General features: G+C 41.4%; 1 protein-coding gene across 1 annotated transcript; it reads left to right on the top strand.

Moving 5' to 3' along the window:
• The first annotated feature begins 867 nt into the window (after nucleotides 1-867).
• Nucleotides 868-8,059, top strand: LOC119300732 (transmembrane 9 superfamily member 1-like). The gene is made up of 12 exons (XM_037577633.1): nucleotides 868-1,092; nucleotides 2,765-2,957; nucleotides 3,073-3,177; nucleotides 3,295-3,312; nucleotides 3,401-3,489; nucleotides 3,613-3,765; nucleotides 3,931-4,065; nucleotides 4,190-4,356; nucleotides 6,336-6,430; nucleotides 6,601-6,974; nucleotides 7,179-7,452; nucleotides 7,540-8,059. The coding sequence occupies exons 1-12, from the start codon at nucleotides 976-978 to the stop codon at nucleotides 7,605-7,607; spliced, it is 1,788 nt and encodes a 595-aa protein (XP_037433530.1). The 5' UTR covers nucleotides 868-975; the 3' UTR covers nucleotides 7,608-8,059.
• The last annotated feature ends 4,815 nt before the right edge of the window (nucleotides 8,060-12,874 follow it).

Consider the following 12,874-nt stretch of genomic DNA (forward strand, 5'->3'; position numbering starts at 1 on the left):
GTATTCCGTACTCCATCACAATCAATATATCAAAAAGCAGGTTGTAGGGTTTTACCTCCTCGAGATGGCCCGAACCTGGATAAAAGACCGTGTCCCTACTTTCTCTTGTTAATATCTTACTTAGATCGCCAACTTAGGACCCCCTATCGAGATCCGCCTGTTTTAGCACCAATAGTAGTCCCTGGCGGTGCGGCTAGGGTTTTTCCCGTGGTGCCAGAGCAAGCAAGCTTGGGGATGATATTTAGTGATCACATGAGTGGCATAATTTTCACCTCTTGTGGTCAATTGTTTTACTGATATAATACTCTTAAAGAGGATCTGTTATTAATCAATCGAGGGGCCATCGCTTGCTTTGCAATGGAGCCATATTCAATTTCTTGAAGACTGACAATCTTGTGAGTAGAAAGGAGAAGGACGGATCACACTATGGGCCAGTTTTTTTGGCAGCTTAAAAAATAAGCCGTCTCCTCCTCAGCTTTTCTCATAAGCCGCCTCTCTTATTCATCGGGGCTTCTAAACTAGTTATGTAATAACTAATTTAGAAGTCTCAACAAATTTTAGAGGCGGCTTATTCTTTAAGCCGATGAGAGGCAGCTTATTTTTTAAGCCGTATGACTTCTTAGTTTAGGATATTAAACTATTAATGAATCAACAAAATTCTTGCATCACTTATGTTCGATGTACTCGAAGTCACTTATTTTGACACGGAGAAAGTACCATTGATCTATCTTGCTAGTAATTTCCTGAAAAAGAATTTCTTTTGAATAGAATCACTTTTTTTTAGGAAGACATAGAATCACTGAATTTGCCTGTTCTGCCCATTTGTTTATCAAAGAGTCAACGCCAATAGATCCCAGATAGATCAGAGACCGTCCAAAACCGCAGTGAAATCGCGAGGCGGCAGCTCTCTCGGGCCAACCCGACAGAAGGCTCGCGACCGCCTCCTCTTCATCCTCAGATCTCGCCGCCGGCGGAATGCTCCCCTCCTCCCGCGGCGGCGGCCGCAGACGCCTCGTCCTCCTCCTCGCACTCACCGCCGTCTTCGCCTTCGCTTCTCCGCTCCGCGCGTCCGCCTCAGAGTCTGACCACAAGGTGCGCTGCTCAGCCCCGCCTTATCTTCCCTTGGATCTAAGACCTTTTGTTGCCCCCCTCAGTTTGTTCGCTCTAGTTGCTCCCATTCTGTGGCGTCAGATCTGGTTGCCCATCGGCGCGATCTCGCGCTGGTCTCTCCAGCTCTCGCGTCCTGAGGTTTTAGTTCCTAGAGCTCTTAGTGCAGTTCGGTTGTCTGGAGGTTGTGGCTGATGTGACGCGAGAATCTTGGTGTTCAACGACGGAGGAGGTTTTAAATCTTCGGATGATTCATCATAGCTTAGCTTACGGTGGTGGAAACAATATAAAGTGCTACAGGGTTAGTGCTCCAAATGAGTTCGATCTGTGCGGGACCTGATCGGAATGGTACCAGTGGTGGTGCCTGATACTCTGAACTTAGATATATAATAACTTGATGTTGATCGGAGGAAATTCGCGTACATCCAGGTACTTCGAGGCTGCAGTGTATGTTCCTGTAGATGTAGTGAAGGCTGCATTGTGGTTTCTACTTATTAGATTCAGGATATTGTTACTGTTTGGTTCATAGAGAGGTGCTGACATTTTGGTCTTGTCTTGCATACAAATGTTCTATAACTTGTTTTGCGTGCACTTGGTGGTTGAAAATAGCAGGCTATAATCCAAGGAGTGAGCAGCAAGAGCATACTCTCTTGTCAAATCTATGTGTGCATCTTTTTTTTCTATTCATTTGTTTCCTTGTGATCAATATGAATTGATTTGATTTGGTTAATCATGAAAATTGTCAAATAACTTTTAGTAGGATAATATTCTGCATTCTAGCTTTCATGCATCTGTCATCGTGATCTTCAATTTGGTGAAATAAATGGGAGTATGAGACATTCAGTTGTCCATGCAACTAGGATAATAATTCCTTGCCAATGGTCTTGATCGTGCGTGATGCTGCAACTCATGTGCTCTGTCCTTGCAATCATATTTGAACATTAAAGAAAGTCAATTGCACTGCTGACGGTTATATATTTATTTTAGAGATAGGTTGTATATTGGTTTCTTGATATAGATTAATTTGGAAATAGCTTGCCACTACTAAGATTGGCATTTCTCAAAATACAACTCCATGCCTCACTGATAGTCTGACATTTAGCCTAATGGCCCACATGTCAGTGGAAATGTTACCCCATGCCTCATTGACATGTAGCCTGGAATAACATAGGTAGCTACTGCCATGAAGATGGACGGATGGCACGGTGCAGGGGATTGGGAGTAGAACATATGTTAGGGAGAAGGAATGAGATAGATAATGGATCAATAAACTAATCTCTTATTATTCGATTAATAATTGATACATATACTGTCTTATATAGGAGGACTTACTTGACTGGAGTATTAGTGACTGGAATATTTTAGTTGATCAAACTTGAGTGCTTATATGAAAATTAAGAAAATGCTTTCGTAACTTAGGACTGAGTAATGACGAAAGAGATCCCATGGCTTTTTTCTTCTCTCCATAATGTACCTTAGCGTTAGCCATCATCAACCCCCAATCACTAATGTTTTGCAGATTTACATCATACATTTGTTTCATTCGGTATTATCTTCAACAATGCTTTCTTTCTAAATTAATTATTCTTAATACCATGTGCTATGAGCATTTCGTCTGGCTGGAAGTTCTCATCTGCTTTATGTTTCTTATATGCAGTACAAAGCTGGAGATTCAGTTAAGCTCTGGGTGAATAAAGTTGGACCTTACAATAATCCTCAAGAAACTTACAATTATCACAGCCTCCCATTTTGTCAACCATCTGAGAACCCTGGGCATAAGTGGGGTGGTCTTGGAGAAGTCCTGGGTGGGAATGAGTTGATTGATAGTCAGCTTGACATAAAGTTCTTAAGTATGTTCTTGTTAATCTCAGACCATCCTTGTATTTATTTGTGATTTACTGAATGTCGACATATGCATTTGTTTGTCTTATTAATTATATAAATGTTATGTTGCCTTTGCTTTAGGAAATGTGGAAAGGGGATCCATTTGCACACTGGAACTAGATTCCAAGAAGGTTCAACAATTTGCTGATGCCATTGAAAGCTCGTACTGGTTTGAATTTTTCATAGGTATGTGGATTAATATGTGATGCATTACATTTTGTTGTATTACGCTGATTTAGGCATATTTCTTGTTTCTAACATTTTTCACTGGATTTTGCATTGCTTGTGGCACCATGCACCTAGATGATCTGCCTCTTTGGGGTATGTTCCTGTCAACTTAGTATTTTCTTTGCTATTCTTTATCTTTGTTTCTTTTGCCTAACAAGACAGTTGTTATATGCTTTGACAGGATTTGTTGGAGAGACTGACAAAAACAGTGAAAACAAGCACTATCTTTACACGCACAAGAACATTCTTGTAAAGTACAATGATAACAGGGTATGTATCTTCCATTGATTCAGAACATTAACACATAATTTGGACAAGTCATAAATGAATCTGATTTTATTTTTGTAGATATTTGAACATGAATATATAAGTGGATCTGATTTGATTTTGTAGATAATTCATGTTAATCTCACCCAAGAGTCTCCTAAGCTCCTTGACGCTGGCAAGAAGTTGGACTTGACATATTCAGTGAAGTGGGTACCAACAGATGTTTCATTTGCACGCCGTTTTGAAGTTTACCTGGACTATCCTTTCTTTGAACACCAGGTAAATGGTAATGATTGCTTTTTGGAAAAAGAATCCAGTATGCGTAGCACACAACCCTCTCCCTGCTAATGGGAATAACCCTTCAATTCAACAATAGCGAACCGCATCTCCCCTTTGAACTAACCATTGGAAGGTTCTAAATTATTTCTAAATTTTCATGTTCAGATTCACTGGTTCTCCATTTTCAATTCTTTCATGATGGTTATTTTTCTCACTGGTTTGGTTTCAATGATATTGATGCGAACACTGAGAAATGATTATGCAAAATATGCTCGTGATGATGATGATCTAGAGTCACTGGTGAGCATCTGAATTCTGGTGCCTATTTTGCCGCACTTGAATAATATTCCAACCAAATTAACTCTCTTGGTTTTTATCCACTGCCACTCAACTGTTGCCTGAACTCACGACTTTGCTTTATTAGGAGAGAGATGTTAATGAGGAATCTGGGTGGAAACTTGTCCATGGTGATGTATTTCGTCCTCCTAGAAGCTTGACACTTCTTTCTGCTCTTGTCGGTATCGGCACCCAGCTGGCAGCTCTTATCCTACTTGTGATTGTATTGGCCATCGTTGGCATGTTATATGTTGGGTATGCTCAAAATCATACACATACTTTTCATCTCCTTTCTTTCTTGCCTTGCATGCAGAACACTTGGCTTGAAATACATGACAAGCTAAAAAAGTGGCATGGTCGACCCTATTAATAATACGTAAAAAGATGAATGAAGGGCAGGAATATTTGAAAATGAGCTGGACCAGCGTTCAGAGTACCAGAACATAACTTGTTCGTGAGGAACTCGGGAGGAGCCTTCCAGATCCTGTACTTTTCTTAGAAAATCTTTACTGCCAATCATTTGCGAATTTGCGATTATGAAGTATCATTCTGTAAATACAGTAACTTAAACAAAAAAGTTGGCTCAAGATCAATGTAAATTGCTGGCATCTGCCTGTTTCCACCATTTTTTATGATGATCCCTGGATAGGAATGTGGGAATGTAGTGTCGTGTCTATTTTCAAATGCTGACAACATTCTCGTACCTGCTAGATTGAATTTTGATCTCTTCTAGTTAAATTTATTTTTACCTGAATAAACTATTCAAAAATCGATGAGAAAAAAAATGACCACCGACTTCTTAACTATTACATGTGCAAATAAAAAAAATGTATTACATATAATATATTGATTAGGAAGCATTATTGATGGACTGAAGAAGATTCTAGTCTCTACCATTGCATTTCTCTTTGTTTGCCGCTGGTACTGAAAATTGTCACTGATCTGTTCCTTATTGCAAATAACACTTGTTCAAGATAGTATTCACTGTTTTGTTTTGTAATCCTATTTGAGCATCTAAAAACCTGCATGCGTAAAGTACTCACTTAAGTATCAGTGAGCATCGCTGAGCATCTTATAGTTGGAGGATGTGGGATTGGCAATACAATTTATTGTCCTTGGGTTTCACTTAACTTGAAATAAGGGATTAATAACATAGCTGGTCCCAAGCCAGGGTAAAGGAGAAGCTTGTCCAACATCGCTTGAGACGGTTTGGGCATATACAACGCAGGCCCTCAAAAGCGCCAACGCAGAGCGGACGGTTAAAACGCTTTGATAATGTCAAGAGAGGTCGGGGTAGACCAAACTTGACATCGGAGGAGTCCGTAAAAGAGAGATCTGAATGACTGGGATATCACCAAAGAACTAGCCATGGACAGGGGTGCGTGGAAGTTAGCTATCCACGTGCCAGAACCATGACTTGGTTTCGATATCTTATGGGTTTCAACTCTAGCCTACCCCAACTTGTTTGACACTGAAAGGCTTTAAGCACACAAAGTAAATTTTGTGTCATGTGGGCCAACGCTACCGCCGTTGTTGGCCACATGCATCGGTGGCAACACATGAAGTGTTGTAGATGGTTTGGTCTTTATTAAAAGGTAATATTCAAGTTAAATTAGGATGATGAGATAAATTCGGACATACGTGGTAGGCTGGTCATACATAAAAGATAGGACAATGGCTTATCCATTCAAGTCAATGGTTACAAATTTCTCTTTTTCCATATCTTTGGTGCTTCCCGTGACCCGTCCTAGCCTACGCCCCTCCCTTCATCTTGTTATACTGTTTTGCCCTACCGCAACACCACAGTGGCGCCTAAACCTCCTGCCAGTTGCAGTTACCTGTTCTCTTTCTGCTTGGACGTGAACCTTTTGGATAAAAACTAGTACAAAGTTGAGTCACTTATTTTGGAACGGAGGGAGTATAACATAGTGTCTATTTCTCCTTTCTCCTCTAGACACACTATAATAGTTCAGGAAAATAAATCCTGCTTTTGGTTATCTGAAAGTTACCTTGTATTCAGTTTTGCAAATTGGAGTGGCGGTATTATGTCCTTCTGTTGAGATGCACAGATCCCATGGAGGTAGGGTACAGGGAAGTGAACAAATCCTGAAATGTCAAAAAACCTATGCTGTGTTACAAAAAGCCTTTTGTTGTTTTTAGCATGGAGCATGGTTCTTTCTTGCATGTTGAGCATACGATTCCTATTCTCTAACTTACATGCCAATGTTTCTCAGGCGAGGGGCTATCATCACAACCTTCATCGTGTGCTATGCTCTTACATCTTTTATTTCTGGATATGTTAGTGCTGGTTTGTACTCGAGGAATGGCGGTATGGTCCTTCACTTGTTGACAAGTTGCACGATTTTGTTTCTTTCTTAGACTAACAGTATTTGTATTGTCTTTCTAGTTTCATCATGTTATCATCGCATCTAACTCTTTTGTAGAAGATTCTAGAGTTTATATTTGATTTTCTCACTTCATGACTTGATTCCATGGCAGGTAAAAACTGGATAAAGGCTATGATCCTTACAGCATCCCTCTTTCCATTCTTGCACTTTGCAATTGGCTTTGCACTGAATACAATTGCAATCTTCTATGGGTCATTAGCGGCAATACCATTTGGTACAATGGTTGTCATGTTTGTCCTTTGGGCTTTCATATCTTTTCCACTGGTGCTTTTGGGAACGGTCGTTGGTAGAAACTGGAGTGGGGCTCCTAACAATCCCTGCCGAGTAAAGACTATTCCCCGGCCTATTCCCGAGAGGAAGTGGTACCTTACACCTTCTGTCATCTCATTGATGGGTGGGCTGCTTCCCTTTGGCAGCATCTTCATCGAGATGTACTTTGTGTTCACATCATTCTGGAACTACAAGGTAAACAAGGAAATCATTGTAGACATTTTGTACAAAATACTATTTTTTAATCATCAAAATCATGTTAGCCACTTATCATAGTGCGGAAACGATTTTATTGTCGTTGCTTCATGTTACATTTGTCCATGCCTTATTCTGAAGCACCTTCCTGCAATTTCCATTATATGAGCATCTGATTATGCAATGTTATTTGGCTCTTGGCAGGTGTATTATGTTTACGGCTTCATGTTGCTGGTCTTTGTCATTCTTCTAATAGTTACAATCTGTGTCACAATTGTCGGTACTTATTTCTTGCTGAATGCTGAGAACTATCATTGGCAATGGACCTCGTTTTTCTCAGCTGCATCAACAGCGCTATATGTGTACCTGTACTCCATCTACTACTATCATGTGAAGACAAAGATGTCCGGCTTTTTCCAGACAAGTTTCTACTTTGGCTACACATTGATGTTCTGTCTTGGTCTGGGAATACTTTGCGGTAAGCACTCTTTAGCACTAATGATTGCTATACATTGCAATGTTTAAAGACCACCTTGATGTTCTGACATCTATTTTGGTGATTCAGGTGCTATTGGCTATGTAGGGTCAACTCTTTTCGTGAGGAGAATCTACAGAAACATCAAATGTGATTAATTTCCTGCTACACATGTGGGGTGGGGGTGGAGCGGTATCAGATGAAATCATATACGTGGAAGCGAGGCCTTCTAAATGGATTAATGCTAGTTCCTGATTAGGGTTTCAGAACTACGTCCCCTTTGCTTATTCCATCACACCCTTTCTTTTTGCATACTTATTTCTTACCTGGAGCTGCTCTCATAGTGTATACATCTGTGGTAGCTGAGGAGTTCAGTACAAGTGGCTGGTGAAGGTTCTTATTTTTGTTTGTTTCTTGCCCTTTTTTTTTTGGTTGCATTCCTCCTTTTCAAATGAGAAAGAAATAGGAAGTGAGTATCCATGCGGCACTGTCTGGACTTCCCCTCTGAATCGTTACGTCCAATTCAAGGATGGCATGTACTACGTGAGATCTGTGTATTTATATACATATATCAACATTTAATGCATGAGAGTATGTGTGCTGTCTGTCATGTTCGAAAAATCGGTGAAAATCCTTCCGATGTTGTAGTGCTTTTGTATCTGCGGTATTTAATATTTGCAACTTTTGAGGTGACTTGTGTGACATTTGATTTAACGCCCTGTGGGGGTTGTGGTGCCACGGTTGCTGTGAAGAGAAACATGTTGACGCGTGAATAGCATTTTGGAGATCAAGGCCCTGTTTGTTTGGGCTTCAGCCTAAAAAGCCAAAAAATCTTTTAAATAGGTGCCTTTTGCTTCCGCTTTTGGCTTATAACATCATGTAACAGTTTTAATTTATAAGTCAAAAGTCTAAGCAAAAAACCTCTATTTAGAAGCTTTTATGACTTTTTTTATTAAAATGAAAATGAAAAAGCTGTAAAAATAGAAGAAAAATCCAAAAAAAAACAGGGTCTAAAGCACCAACTTTAGTTTGAAACAGATTGGGGCGTGTCGCCCACTACAACTTATTGCAGCAACACAAGGCTGGAACATCTTGCTCCGAGATCACTGTGGTGTGATCTTGACAAGGCAATGCCAAGCTTGGCAAAGTCATGCGCAGCCCTCTTTTACGCCACGTTTAACACACAGTTTGCAGTACATGGGCCGTTCTGGATGAGTCTGCCCTCTGCATCATTGTGTGTGCACATATATCCTTGCCGACATAACTAAGACGATAACGTGTGAGTGACACTTGTACTATACTTTCCGTTGGAGTTAATTGCACGGAAGTACCATAATTGAGGCATCACATGCAGATTGGTACCACGATTGCTAATTTTTGCGTGTCAGTGCCAACATTGGTCCAGGTTTTTGCAAAAAGGCTAAAATGTTGTTTTATACGTATTGACGATATATCCTACAGCTCGGGCCCACCCGTCAGGTGCCAAGCTGGCCAATCGGCGCGTGCTCGCGCGTTGACTAGGACAAGCCGCTCTCTAACCCGTCCGGTCGCACCGGTTCGTCCCCCACCGCACCATTCCCCTTCCCTCCTCCTCCTCGACTCGAACCCTAGTCCATGGCGTCGGCGACTCTGGCAGGCGGCGGCGAGGGCATCGTCGTCCTCGGCGACCTACCGTTTTGGCCGCCTGGCGGCCCGGCTGGTGTCGACGTCGACGGCGGCGACGACTCCAGCTCCGCGTACTCGAGCGACGACGAGGAGGAGTCGCTGTTACTCTCCATGGAGCAGCGGTTGCGGTTGGCGCAGCTGTGGGTGGCGAACTCTAGCAGCAGCCATGAGTTGACGCATGGACTCGGCGGCGTGCTGTACGTACCTTCTCCTCCTCCTCCTCCTCTGATTTATCCAATTGGGGATTTTTAGGGTTTGTTCATCTTCTGCTTTATCCAGTTGGGGATTAGGGTTTGTTCATCTTCTGTGAGCACTGTAGGACAATTACAGTAACCTAGTAACCTAGTGTAGTGCACTATCAAAGTAGTTCAATTACAGTAACAATTTGGGATTAGGGTTTGAGTAATTGTAGTATTCTGTCCTTGTCTTTTTCCTTGAATTTGCTATTGTGCTGAAATGGTCGTAGCTACATTGATTCATGTTCTGTCATCTGTAATTGTAATAGTAAATTTGAGACTTATAGGAAAGTTAATTCAAATTTTCCTGTATTGTACTATTGCTCTCCAAATTTAGAGTTATGGTAATGAATACATGAAATTGAATTTGTTTTGTAGTTTGGATGAAGACATTTGGCAAGTAAGGATCCATTTTGATGCAAGAGAACCATTGGAGATGAAGCTTTGTAGTTCAGATATTACTTATCTGAATTTGGTTGCAGTGATGGAAACCCAATGATTTAATGCATATGATTGTTTGTATCACATTGAAAATCCATCTTTAGGAGAGAAAGGGCTTGATTTAGTAGACAGTCATGCCGAATTACAAATGATAAAGGGGAAGATCCAGGACAAATTGGAGCTTAATTTGCTAGTTAGGGCTTGTCCACCCCCTGATAGAGATTTTGAGTTGCATCAATGTGAAAGGCCAGATTTGTCCACTATTGTGTACCAAGAGCCTGTTGTTTATGATCTGAGTGAGCCTCCTGTCTTAGCTGTTGATCAACAAGGAGTAGTTTTTGAGAGTCAATGTAGCAGCTCTAGCACACCGCATCCTCCTGGTGGTTGCACACAAGAAAGCAGGAATGCAAATGCCAAGTTGAAAGCTATTTTGGAAGAAGAAGAAGAGGGATATCAAGGATATGAGGTATATGAGGACAATGATGCTTCTGCCTCTGATGAGGATGGTCAAATTGGAAGTGATCCTAATTATATCTGTGATGATGAAGATGTAGAGGTGGAAGAGGGGAAGAGACAGAGAGAGTTAGAAGTACGAGAGGAAGAATCAGATGATGAGCAATCAGATGAGGAACCAGTGTTGCATTATGAGGGTGACACTGAAGTTGAGGACCCATTTGAGGTACAGGAAGATAGGACTTTTGAAGAAGAAGAACAAAATATAGTTGTACATGTAAAGAAGCAGAAGCTGCCAGTTAGAAGAGGACCAACTACTAGGTCACATTCCAGTAAGCTACCAGAGGTTGAACATGATTTCAGACCATCATCAGATGAAGAAGAGAAGGGGTTGTTGAGGGAGAGTGATGATGATGGTTTTCAGCCAATCTCATTTGTCCTATCAAAGAAAAGGAAGAGTAGGGCAAAGAAAAGGCCTGCTAGGAAGTGGTACAATGAGAAAATGGAGCAACCACATGAACAACTACGTCTAAAGTTGTGTTTTAGGGATCATCATCAATTTAGAGATGCTTTGTTGAATTTGCACATCACTCAGGCCAGGAATTTCAAGTATCCAGATCAGAGGATAATTGTTGAGTGTACAAATAAACAATGCCAGTTCTTTATGGTGGCAACAGTTATAAAAGGGGATAAAACCTTTGTAATTAAGAAGATGAGACTAGAGCACACTTGCCCTAGTACTACTGAGACCACCAGGGTTAGTGCTAAGTGGCTAGCACAGAAATATGAGCATCTCTTCAGATCTGATATAACTACTGGTATTCAGACTATAATTGATGCATGCATGGAAAAATATGGTGTAGATGTGCCCAAGTGCATGGCATATAGGGCAAAGAACATAGCTATTGAAGCTGTGTTAGGAGATCACAAGAAGCAATATCCTAGGCTTAAAGACTATGCTCAGACTTGCATGGACACAAACCCTAGGAGTAGAGTAATAGTCACTACTGTTACTCTAGTACCAAATGCAAAAATACCCCACCTAGGCCCAAGATTCCATGCCATGTTCTTTTGCATGAATGGAGCAAGGGAGGGGTTTCTCAATGGGTGTAGGCCATTCATTGGTTAGTTCCTGAACCTTGTGCACCATTTACATATTGTAGAGTACTCCATATTGTATCTCACTTGAATGTATTTAATGTTTGGAAATGTTGATTATGCAGGTGTTGATGGATGCTTCACTAAGCTCACTACAGGTGCTCAACTCCTTGCTGCCACTAGTAGAGATGGCAACAACAACATATATCCATTGGCATTTGGCATAGTTGGACAAGAGGACACACCTAGTTGGTGTTGGTTTCTACACCAACTGAAAATTTGCCTAGGGGAGAAGTGGGCAAGTTTGGACCTTATACTATAATGTCAGATAGACAAAAGGTACGTGTTTGCATATTTCATTCTGTTTTGCACAAGTGTTTACAGTAGATTGGAGTTTCATTGGTGCATATTTCTTTAGCTTGTAGCTTAGACTTGTTAAATTGTTTGTGTCAGGGGTTACTGAATGCAGTGAATGATGTGTTTCCAAATTGCAACCAAAGATTCTGCCTTAGACATTTATATGTAAATTTCCAAAATGCTGGGTTTAGGGGTGAAGATCTTAAGAAGTGCATGGATAATGCTAGCTATGCCTACAATGAACACAATTTAATATTGCAATGAATGATTTTAGAGCTGAAAGTGAGGAAGCTTGTGTTACGCCCTCGATGCGGTTATATCTCCCACGTGTCGAAGCACGACTTAGAGGCATAACCGCATTGAAAGCAATGTCGCAAGTGAGGTAATCTTCGCAAACAACTCATGTAATACATTAAGGGAAAAGAGATACATAGTTGGCTTACAATCGCCACTTCACACAAATACCGGAATAAAGCATTACATCAACCAGATACAATCAAGGTCCGACTATGGAAACAAAATAAAAGAAGAACCCCAAATGCGACAAAGGTCCCCAATCGACCCCAACTGGGCTCCACTACTGATCAACTAGAACGAAACAACACAAAGGACAAGATCTTCATAGAGCTCCTCCTGAGCTTGGTTGCGTCATCTGCACGGACTCATCGGCACCTGCAAGCTGGTTTTGGAAGTATCTGTGAGCCACAGGGACTCAGCAATCTCGCACCCTCGCGATCAAGACTATTTAAGCTTGTGGGTAAGGTAAAGTTAGGAGGTGGAGCTGCAGCAAGCGGCTAGCATATATGGTGGCTAACATACGCAAAAGAGAGCGAGAAGAGAAGGCAAAGCACGGTCGGTAAAAGTATGATCAAGAAGTGATCCTATAACAACCTACGTCAAGCATAACTCCAACAACCGTGTTCGCTTCCCGGACCCCGCCGGAAAGAGACCATCACGGTTACACACGCGGTTGATTCATTTTAATTAAGGTCGACTTTAGGTTTTCTACAACCGGACGTTAACAAATTCCCATCTGCCCATAACCGCGGGCACGGCTTTCGAAAGTTCCAATCCCTACAGGGGTGTCCCAACTTAGCCCATGACAAGCTCTCACGGTCAACGAAGGAATAGACCTCCTCCCGAGACATTCCGATCAGACTCGGTATCCCGGTACA

Source organism: Triticum dicoccoides, chromosome 5A (genome assembly GCF_002162155.2).
Source record: "Triticum dicoccoides isolate Atlit2015 ecotype Zavitan chromosome 5A, WEW_v2.0, whole genome shotgun sequence".
Classification (NCBI taxonomy): domain Eukaryota; kingdom Viridiplantae; phylum Streptophyta; class Magnoliopsida; order Poales; family Poaceae; genus Triticum; species Triticum dicoccoides.

Excerpts from the sequence above, each read along its gene's own strand:
- LOC119300732 (XM_037577633.1), top strand. The coding sequence starts at position 976 with ATGCTCCCCTCCTCCCGCGGCGGCGGCCGCAGACGCCTCGTCCTCCTC. Across the intron at positions 1,093-2,764 it reads CCTCAGAGTCTGACCACAAG|TACAAAGCTGGAGATTCAGT; the intron begins GTGCGCTGCTCA and ends TCTTATATGCAG. Across the intron at positions 4,066-4,189 it reads ATGATGATCTAGAGTCACTG|GAGAGAGATGTTAATGAGGA; the intron begins GTGAGCATCTGA and ends TTGCTTTATTAG.